General features: G+C 38.4%; 1 protein-coding gene across 1 annotated transcript in view; it reads left to right on the top strand.

The window, feature by feature from the left end:
- DNAJC11 (DnaJ heat shock protein family (Hsp40) member C11) overlaps positions 1-11,120 on the top strand; it is a 28,787-nt gene that overhangs the window by 4,030 nt on the left and 13,637 nt on the right. Inside the window, exons 2-4 of the mRNA XM_085311527.1 lie at positions 2,279-2,408; positions 3,078-3,151; positions 4,350-4,451. Coding sequence (XP_085167653.1) covers positions 2,279-2,408; positions 3,078-3,151; positions 4,350-4,451 — 306 coding nt within the window. The remainder of the gene's footprint in view (positions 1-2,278; positions 2,409-3,077; positions 3,152-4,349; positions 4,452-11,120) is intronic.

Genomic DNA, 11,120 nt, shown 5'->3' with positions numbered 1-11,120 from the left:
TTACTAAATGACCCCTTGTTGATTAACTGAATACTGCTATGCTGCATAGCAGTTGTAAGCAGTAAACTGATACTTCTGTGTGTTGAGCCAATTTAGTGTGATGTGACAGCTAATCTTAAAATGATAAATAAGCACCGAACTTTACATCCCTGATGGGGAGACTAAACCTATTGAGCAGCAATTTTCTAGTATATRTATGTTTAATCTTCCATAGATTTCAATCTGGTAAAAATGTAGCAGCATGACTGAGGCATTAAATGAAGGTGTTTAAACCCTGAGTAAGGGAGATGGTGCACCTTTTAATTTTGCCTAGAGTTTTAGTAATGAGAATGTAACTTACATATCATTATTACTGGGTTATATGTATTCCATTGCAATGTGAAATGATGACAGTATTTCTGTAGTGGTTTCTGAGAGGTTATTGCTCATGAAATATTGGATCAATGACTTAAGCTATTCACGATGATGAAAGGCCTAGTCTAACATTTTATTGAACATGCTACTTATGAAAAATGAAAGTACTTGTTTCTGTTACTTAATCAATAGTACATTAAACCATTTATCATTAATTTGAATAAAGGACATAATTTTAGAGCTATATCTTCCCCTAACTTCTCAATCTAGTTTAAATTCAATGTCCGAGAAAGCACAGGATAGTTAAAAATAGGAAAAAATAGCTGATCTGTAGCTAGCTTTACTTTCTGGAGACTAGCAAGATTGGCAGGTTCCCCTTTGCCATATCATTTAGAAACATTAATATGAAACAGTAAAAATGTATAGAAAAATCACTTGCTCTAAGCTACCCTCAAAAATGAATAAACCCCTAACTTATATATACAGATGAATGCATTTCTTCAATTGAAAGTCCATACTCTCTTTATCACATGTTGAAAAAAAGGCATTAGTTTAAGAAATGATTTTTATTGCCTTTGTTTCTGAGGGAAACTACTGTGAAAACTTCAGTCATTGAAGATAATTAAGAGAAAATGGAATTTGTGATTTTAAAATCTTCGTGCCCCTTTCTGACTTGCTTATCTTGTGTTTCCGYCCTTTATAATCCCTGGCTATAACTAAAGGATCATTACAGCTACTTGAAGAAGGCCAGCAAGTACCTATAATGTTGTTACAGTTATTTTACTGTGAATGTTTTCCTTGCACCAGAGAAGTGCAGCCTGCTTCCTGTTGTTTGATTTTAAGTGCCCCAGGAATTGATCACTGCCACTTTGTAASTGGCCTGCCTGCACCAGTCTGTAGGGGAGAGCTGTGTGTGCTGACTGTATCTGTCAGAGAAGTTCCGGTTGATTTAGCAGCTGCATTTCTAAACACGTGTGAACCAGCCTTCAAGGAATAGACTGCTGCTGAAAAGTAAGGACTGTTGCGGGAAAGAGACAATAAAGGGGGAGCAACCCTGGCKGTTTAGAGTCACAAAAATAATATTGCTCTGAGGTTGTCTCCAGGGAGATGATAGAGGAAGGAGTGTTTTATTGTCCTATTGATTCTCAAAGAGGCATACAAAATCTGTTTCCCCCAAATGTCTTTGAAATGTGGCCAAGTGCCATCTAAAATTCTGGAATGGTTGTAGTAAAGAATGTTTTTTGTCTTGATGTGTTTAGTGACATGTTGTTTTTTCTGTTTATTCTTCTACTGCAGGCGACTAAATTTGTTAGGGGAGGTGATGCACTGTCCGTTCCTGTAGCACAGTGGAGGGCTTTTGCCCTGTAGGAATGGAAGTGCTGTAGAGCATAGCAGTAAAAGGATGAGTAGAAAATTACAGATTTAATTTTCTTACCTTTGCTATTGTGGAAAGTCAGTGCCTTTTTGGTAGGTTTAATAATATTTGAGAGGTTTAGGATTAAAACACGGGTAGAATTTGATGCAGATCTCTAGATTTAAGTGTTTTTTCATGGGGTGACTTTAGTTTTTCCTTGCCCTTTTGCATTGCGTTAAAGAGATGCTAGTGTTCTAATAAAAATAATATATGAGCAGATATTCCATGTATTCTTTACAAAACTTGTTTTCATCTAGGTATAGACTGATGAGCTGTTGCTGTCATTTGTCATCCTACACATRGCAGGGAAAATATTGATGTGCATAATTGAACACATTATTAACTTGTGTAAGAAGTGTATTCTACAACAAAACAGAAGTGCATTCTTAATCTTAGATCAGTAAAAATGATGGACTATAATAGCTGCTGGACTTCTGTTTTAGGGCTTTAGARAATGTTCTTTTTTTCAATCAGCATTGACTGTGTTTTAATTTTTGTTACTTTTCATAGGCCTCTCAGGAAGAGCTGAAAGCTGCCTACCGCCGGCTGTGTATGCTGTACCATCCAGACAAGCACAGAGACCCAGAGCTCAAAACGCAAGCTGAGCGGCTGTTTAACCTTGTTCACCAAGCGTATGAAGGTCAGTGGAAGTCTTAAACTTGCAGAAGCTGTCTTTATGTGTGTTTTTTAGGCTAGAGGTATTTCTTCATGCTCTTTAGAGAAGGTGGTGGTTTTTTGCTTGAGTTTTCAAAGTTCTGTGGTTAGTTTGGGGGGAATCAGTGGAGAGCAAGTAATCTCGGAGAACAAGTGGTTCTGTACCAAAATGGGGTTGGACAAGGCTTATGAGGCAGCTCAAAGACAGCCAAATGCTAAGGAGCTATCTTTGAAAGCTAGTCAGAGGTAGACCTCATTCTTCCTTAGAAAGTTTTCAGGGACTACTCTCATTAAATTGCTAATAATCCCATCAATAGTTAGAGCATTTGTGTCACCCTTCAGTCATAAAAGCAATCTTAAAAAACCCTACTGTTTATTCAGGTAGTCTACATATGTCTTTCATGTTCTTTTCACTTTTTTGATTTTAGAGGTATGGAACAAATRGAATTTGTTGGATAGATAAGTCCAGCTGTTCTATTAATATTGCATGTGAAAATTTTAAAGGGGGTTAATGTAAAAATTGGATGGAACTATAGAGTGACATTTTATGTTTCCGGTATTTGTGTTTGAATTTCAAGTACCACTAGTGTGCTTGCATGAAATTTGAGAAGACCAAGAACTGATGTCTCTCCTCTCTTTTGATTTTAATTTGCAGTGCTTAGTGATCCACAGACCAGAGCCATCTATGACATATATGGAAAAAGAGGACTGGAAATGGAAGGTTGGGAGGTGAGAGAAATTTAGTACCTTATAGCCTATGAAATTGATTATATCCAGTGTTATCTGAAATTCTTATTGTTGCCTCAAACTGCAGTGACCCCCCTCTTTTTTTTTTTTTTTTAATAAAAGGCCCATTTAAAGACATTCTTGGTTTTTTTTTCTCTCTATCTGTCTCTCTCTGTTGGAATACCATGATGGATATTTGAGGAATTTTTTTTTTCCCTTACTAACAGAACAATAAATCTCACATTCAGAGTTCCCTAACAGGATATTACTGTGGCAAGGAACATTTTCTCAAATTCGTCATTACTGTCCATCCAGTCTTATGAAATTTTTCCTCCAAAATTTTTGTTTTAGAATCAGTTCACCTTTGAGTCTTTTTTTTTTCCTTTTCGTTTCTTTTCTTGTGGGTGGAAGAGAAGGTGAGGCGGAGGGATGACACTGCTGTAAGGTGCTTTGAAAGAGAACTTACCCATTCYTCCATTCCTGGCTTTCCTAACTGTGAAGTCTCTTTACTAGCCTCTGTCAGTCTTAGTTGATCGTATTGTGCTGCTGCTTGCAAAATCATATTTTATTGGGTCAAGTCACTACCAAGATCAAGTTTGTAGTTAGTAGCAAGAAGTATGGAGCAGTGGCAGCATGAAACAGGTATTTCTGACCTGGTTATTATATACTTGATTTTATTTTGAAGAGCCAAGTTCAGTATCTTTTCCATGCATAGCTGTAGCCATACCTGTTTAAGATCCTTATTCACTGAGACACGCAAGTTAAACAGATACGAATCAGATCATACCGGTATAACGTAAAATCACACTTGTTCAGTTTACCTCATGCCAGGCCTKTAGTCATTTTCATATATCATGGCTATGCCTACTTGATAAGTGAGTAGATAGCTATTGGTAATGGTTACACCGTGGTTCTTGTCCTTGTGGCCTGAAAGCTACTTGCGTTAGTGTTTTCAAGGGAGTGGAAAGAACAAGAACATTTCATTTCTCATGAAGCACGCCTGCATTTCAGTCTTGCCCAAGGGTTTGGTTCCAAACTCTCAGTACTGAAAGTCATGCCAAGAAGTGCTTGTGGCAGCAGCAGCAGGGACAAGGTGTTGGGGCCTGCCAAGAGCATCAGTGACCCTCCGCTCCATCAGCAAGTRAATACCCTGGCCATTCTCTTTCTGGTAATGTTTAGTTTACAATTTATTTTTGAGTAGGTTGTGGAAAGGAAGAGAACTCCAGCAGAAATCAGAGAAGAATTTGAGCGTTTGCAGAGAGAGAGGGAGGAGAGAAGACTGCAGCAGCGAACTAATCCGAAGGTAAGCACAGGCTTCATCTCCATCTCAAAGGGGAATCCTTAAAGTATTAGGAATATGAAAGGTGGTGTGATAAAGCTAAATGAGGCACTATAGTAAATAACCACTCGGGCATCCACTCTTGAATAAAAAATATGTGAAAAATATGAGGAAAAATAGCTAATTCTTTGAACAGTACTGCTCTATAGAATATGCAGTTTCTTTTTTCTCCTGAAGCATGTGGAAACAAACAAACAAAAATGTTTTAAGCTAAGAAAACATTCCTAATGCTGAACCTTTTATGAATCCTTTCCAAATATTCCAAATAAAATAAAACATGTTTCTCCTTCCACACTGCAGTAGGGTCACAACAATGCAGATATAAATTCAAACACATCTTTGAAACCAACCAAAAAGACAAAACAGCTACTGGACCAACTGGGTAGCAAGTCCTCTGGCTGAGCACAGAGAGCAAAATCAGCCTGAACAGGATTGGGATCTTGCCAGCTTCACAGTTAGAGCCAGTTTTAAGAAAACTTTATAGTGCTCTTATGATGAGCATCATTACTGAGTGCCTCATTCTCATCTCTCTGTCTGAGCAGCAATAAACCGACCCTAAATGACTCACCTCACAGCTGAATCTCAGCTGTTTAAAGATGATCAAGAATACAGTGGGGAGGAAGATGTTTTCCTGGTAGCATTGCCAGGGGGAGAGGTGGAAGTGGTGATTGACCGCTGCTTTCTCTTTCACCTGCTGTGACTGGAATATTTCAATAATTTAGAATGCTAGTGGCTTTGCCAGGCTCTTAGCTTGATAAACACACAAGGCAAACCAAGATTTTGTCAGGATTACCACTGAGCAAGTTTTGAAAGCTTCTTGAATCACAAAACTCGTTTGCCATGCAGCAAATAACAGTATCCAAGAGCTGGATCTGCAGTCCCCGATGAGTTTAAACTTTAGTCTACCTGAATATATCTAGGTTTAAGGAGGAGGAGAAGCTGCTTAAAATATCCAAAACCATTTTTTGCTATTTTTTTGAAATGTGTGTTGGAAATCAATTTYTTATGCAGTGTAGAAATGATTTGTGATGGAGAGCCTTAATTTTTTGCTCTCCATCCCAAAGTAACCATGTAGATATTTGTTGTGATTTATGTAGACAAAGAAACGTTATCTGTTTTGAAAAAAAATCTGTAAAGAGAAAACAACTTTTGTTTTATTTATAAGTGCTCTTGGTAGGAAACTGGGTATCCCCAGAGCTCTAACTGGAGGATTGCAGTCAACACGGATTCTGCATTCTGAAGCATTAAAGCACAGATGGCTTTAGTGTTTTGGTGGCTTTGAAACAGGAGGACTCCTGCRTCATTGTGTTCGTGTATGGACTTCTAAAATGTTGCAGCGTAATTTGGGTAACACAAGAAACGAGTTATTGGTTGATGAAACTGATACTCATGTTGTTTCTGAAGGCTGCTGGTGTTTACATGACCAGAGATTTAAAATCATATTTTGTTTTGKTTTTTTTTAAGTGGACAGAAGTGTAGGAACAGTTATATTTAAGACTGTATCAGAAAAACGGTGGTCTAAGAAGACTTGTAATGTTTAAGAGATATTCTTTAGCGATATTCACCTTGGCATAGGCTTTGGATCTGTGGCGCTTTTAGCAAAGCGTATTGGATAATAAAGCTCACCAACCTGTTGTGGATAGTGCACAGATATTAAGGACTTGTTTGTACTGGAAAGTTAAACAGGCATAAACTGATATGTAAATATCAAGCATTTGAACAGTCAGAGCTTATATTCACTGTCTCTATACCAGGCCGGGGTGGGGAAGGGGAGAAAAAAAAAAGAAGAAAACAGAGCAAATAGAGCCTTTTCATAAAAGTTCTGGTTTTTAGCTCTCTAAAAGCCCCCTGCCAATGCTCCTAATTATTTCAACAATTAAACGTTTAATAGCTGTGCTGTTAGATATGGGAGTAATGCAGTCCCAGGTGTAATATGTCAGCAAAGAGAATATTAGAAGGCTTGCAAGATCTGATAGAAAATGGCAAAAACAGAATGTCACATTTACAGGTCCCTTTAACGGAGGGGGAACAGTTCCAAGAAATAAGGTGAAGTGYGTGACTGCCATTTTTGCTCTTGGAACACATTTCTCTTTTTAATAGAACTTTTTATTGAGATAGTTTCTTACTATTGTACTTTTTTTCTAATCCACAGAATAGAATTTTGTGAGGAGGGACTGGTTTTGTATGACACGTCAATGTATAATTTAGCTTTCCACTCACYGTACCAAAACCTGATGGTTTGGCCCAGTCGTGTGTGTCTGGCCTGTCTTAAAGAAAGAGCGTGGTAGAGATAATTGTTGCGTTTGCAGCTTTAGCAGTGTGTTAGCTGTCAGAACGTTCACCACTCCTCACCTCTCTGGTTGTAGCTCTCCTCTTGCTTTGCAGGATTGTGATAGATAGTGAGCAGTCACATGCCGTTCTCTGAATGCTGGGATTTCTTCCACTATTGAATAATAGTTTGTGCTGTGCTCATCCCCATGGGACAAAAACAGTTTTGTAATATATAGTTTAACTTTTATGGCAGATTTTTTTTTTTCATTTTAACTATATTATTAATGTGAAAGTGAATTAAAATATTTTATCACAAAAATAGTTTCTAACATACAGGAGCCTGCTAATTATATCTGGTCTGTGGAACACTATGTCTCTGACGTTTGTCCTCGAGGGCGTGCTTTCCTTTCTCCGTGTATCCTCTGAAGAAACCTTCTTGTTTGCTGGATAAGTTTAGTTTCTGTGAGAGGTTTCCTTACCCAGACTCCAGTGTTTGAACRGATATAGCCCACCCTTTCCCTCATCTTGTCCAAAAATCTTAACTTCTGTTTTAAGTAAGTACTGGAAAAATGAAATCTACGTCCAGGTAAAGTGAGTCCTTAATTCATCTGTGATATTTCTTTTTCCTCCAACTTCTCTTGAAGCAACCATGTCTTTGGGGGCAGGTAGCTGTGTCAGATGTGATTGTTATTTAGCACTCTCCTAAAGAAGGAAACCTGAGAAGTGGATTTGTGAAAGGCTTCAGAGGATTTTGCCATCCCTTGAGATTATTTCAGTCAAGATTATGGAGAAAAATAAGCTTTGACTAGGAGCGGAGGTAAAAATGGGTGCAGTAGTCAAACTACATCACGTGGGGGGATTGTCAGCCCATGACTTCAAAGTGATCCCATTCGATCTGTTTACGGCATTAGTCCGGGCAAGAAGGGATTTCTGGATGCCATAAACCAGAACAAATTGAAATGTTTCCTCTAGAGACGTGGGTGATTTGGGGGAGATAGATCTCCTGGGAGAACAGTGTAGGCATGGTTACCTCTACATAATGCTTCTCAGTGACTTTAGGAATTTGGCGTTTCGTCTGGATGCCTTGCTGTGGTTATAAGCAGTAAAAAGTAGAGCTGCATTGTAAGCCTCAGCCTCTGTGTCCTGTGATAAAATTAGCCATCTGGGTGTTTACAGCAATTGCTTATTGGCAGTCTATGGAAATGTCTCTCTAGGCAGTGTTTCTGTGGAATTAAGTAGCACAGCTGTGATCGCTTCTTACCAGAACACAAGTTACTTTAACATTTCCAACGTTTTGTTAGCGCTATAAAATGATTCCAGCAAAATAAAGCATTTCTAACCAGAAATGTTGAGAAATAACCAGATGCAGGCAATTTGACAGGTTTCAAATTGGGTCTATTATTTGCTTTGAAAGCTTTGTTTTTGCTTTTAAAGATACGCAGAAGGGTTGGGAAGTTGATTACTTGATTTGAGAAGACTTGCTTCCTGTTCAAAGAAATTAAATCCTGTTATTTTCCTGCTGTAGAGGATCAAGATTTGAGAAATATAGGGCCCTCAAGGCCCAACATTGTGCAGCTTTCATATGTCATCTTCCAGAAAGGAAACTGTAAGGAAAAAGACAAGAGAGGAGTAGATTATTCTCAGGTACATCTCTTAATTCCCTTTTAAACTGGTCCTCCTGGGCTTTATTTCACCATTTTTCCAGATTCAAGGCATTCTGAGAGACCTGTTTTTTTCATGGGTTACCTAGAATTGCCACAGAGCTTGGAAAGATCCCAATTAGTTCAAACAGAACAAAAACCTGTCCTGCCTTTTGTCCACTGTATGCTTCATTTGCTGCTCTGYAAGTATGCTTCTGGTAGATTTCTTTGTCTCTGCAGGCAGGTTCCTGAGGCCAGATTACTTAAATTTTATTCTGCCTCTTCTGGGATTGTATTTACTTTTTCCTTGATTCAAAAGCTGACAAATACTAGACAAAGCACCATGTGGGTCAGACTGTTTTACAGCTAGATTGTATGCTAACGTAGTTCTAAACGGGTTTAAAATCTAGAGTTATAACAGGAGACGTTGTTAGATTGTTGTCTGTCTAAGAATTGCAGGGCATTGAACACAGGCATCGTTGGTATCAACGTGCCTGAACCAGATCACCCTCATCTTGACAGATGCAGCAGCAAAGACTCGCTTCTCAGCAGGACTGCTCAGAGGTGCCGCGTCTCTCCTGCAGGTTTATGATGTTCCTCCTTGAYGTTTCTGTTGGCCATAACAGCACCGTAACTCTTGGCCTTAGAGTGATCATGCTCCCCTACCTAGAAGCTTGTCTGAAAGTCATGCTTCCGCTGCAGCAGTTTCTCCCTTAATGGGAATAGTCATCTAGAAAGAATATTCAGCAAACTAGTGACAGGATACAGTGTTGTAATACAGATGAATCTGGAGTATACTTTGAATTGACTTTTCCCTTACTGGTACTTCAAGCAAATTGGTAAATTTTTCTTCCTTTTTTTTTTTCCTAATTTACATTTTTGACATATTTAGATTCATCTGGAAAAGGATTGATTTAACCCATTGTGACACAATCTGTTGATCACAAGATGAATCAAAGGAAATTGTATCTTTAAATTTAACTATCAACTTCAAAATGCTGCAGAACAGTTCTGGTCCAACAGATCTTTCAATTTTTATTCCAGTTTAATGAACTGTATTGGTTCATTGTGGAACAGACTATTAAATGTAGAAGTGTTTTCTGTCATTCCATTTTCTGTCTCTCAGGGCACTTTTGGTTTTGCTCCTTGACCTTGTTACACAGTGTCTGCCACCCAGATTAATATAGTCCTTCATGAGCTGTTTGATTGTTTCTTGATTTTTTTTTCTTTTACAACCAGCTGTTGCACAGATTGTCTCTCTTGCTGCCTCTGTTTATAGAAGTGGCTATCCTCCCAGTTTAGTAGGTGTGATTTCCAGGAGCAGATTATATTTTACAGGAAAGCTTATACTGGAAATATTATTTTTTAATTGTTTGGCACATTCCTTGTGAAATTACTTAATTAAAATTCTTTTTTTAAAGGAAAATAAAGATGGAATTTTACATTAGAATGAAGCTGAAAAATAGGCACTTAAGCCTTGTATGAAAAAAGCAATTTCGTTTGCAATAATTAGCAATAGCAACAGATGTGTGAGACATTCCTTGCAGATAGTTTTGCAGAAATAAGTTATCCTGAGATGAGTTTTCTTTTTGCATGCCTGTAGTACAGACAAGCTTTTAACTTATTATCTCAGTCTTTTTTCTCTGTGAGTGCTCCTTGAAGTCTGAAATTCAGTAAATGTAAGCCATCCTAACATTTGCAGCGAGAGTGATTCATGGGTTTTCTGCCATCTGTCCTCTTGTCTCTGCAAGTAATTTTATTTATTTGTTTATTTTAGTGCTGTTGCCGAGATTTCTTCCCTGTTCACTATGTAAACAATTACTGCCCCAGGACTTTGTATGTCTGGCGGTGCTTGGGCATGTATAATACAATCACCTGCAAGAGAGAGCAAGATTTTAGTCTGACTTGTTTGTCTTCAGTGGGCTCCTCAAACATCCTCCTTGTGTTTTTTTTATTATGGGGGTCATATGTGTGGGAGAGACGTTTCTGTCGTCAGCCAGTTGGAGAGAGAACGCCTGCTCTCTGTGCTAGGTTGATCTGGAAGGCTGCTCACAACCAGAAACTGGTTTGCGTGTTCTTCTCKGCTTGCACCTTAGACAACACCCAAAACCTATCCAGCTGATTCAGAAGATTGGAGTAATTTAGATTATCTGCTGTTTCTGTTCTGCTGTATGAACTTGGAAATCAATATATTTAATTATACCCTTACCAAGAAGAGGTGAAACCTCCGTCTGGTGGTGTGACTTCAAAGTGTTTATCTATGCAGCACAGACTTTGCTTGCAGAAGAGGTAGACCTTGCCAAGTAGGACAGTTCTCTAACTCTTCCTGGATTTCTGCAACAGAAAGGGTTGAATGCAATTCTCCCGCTCCTCAGAAGCTTTGCTGAAAGAAGACCAGCAGGAAGTGCACACCTTTCCTCTAGCCCTGATGGAAGGGAGTCTGTGCCTGATCTCATGTCCTACTAAGTGTATCAAAAGTTGTGATTTTTGGATAGATGCTTTTTTGAAACCAAAGGCTAAGATCTTCTCTATCCTATAGTGCGTGGTGGTGTTTTTCAATAATCTATTGTCTTCCATGCTATACTGTTATATTTTATATGATAACGTTTCTTGTTATTCTTTTGTGGCAGTAGCTAGATCATCAGTATATAGTACTAATAGCAGTCTGGCATGTAAGGTTTCCRTTAAGAATTGATTTTATTTTCTTGGTTGATTCTAAGGA

This window comes from Rhea americana, unplaced genomic scaffold (genome assembly GCF_003343005.1).
Source record: "Rhea americana isolate MKP2758 unplaced genomic scaffold, rheAme1 scaffold_343, whole genome shotgun sequence".
In the NCBI taxonomy this organism is placed as follows: Eukaryota; Metazoa; Chordata; class Aves; order Rheiformes; family Rheidae; genus Rhea; species Rhea americana.
Note: the sequence above shows the minus strand (reverse complement) of the source record. Positions and strands in the feature narration are given on the sequence as shown.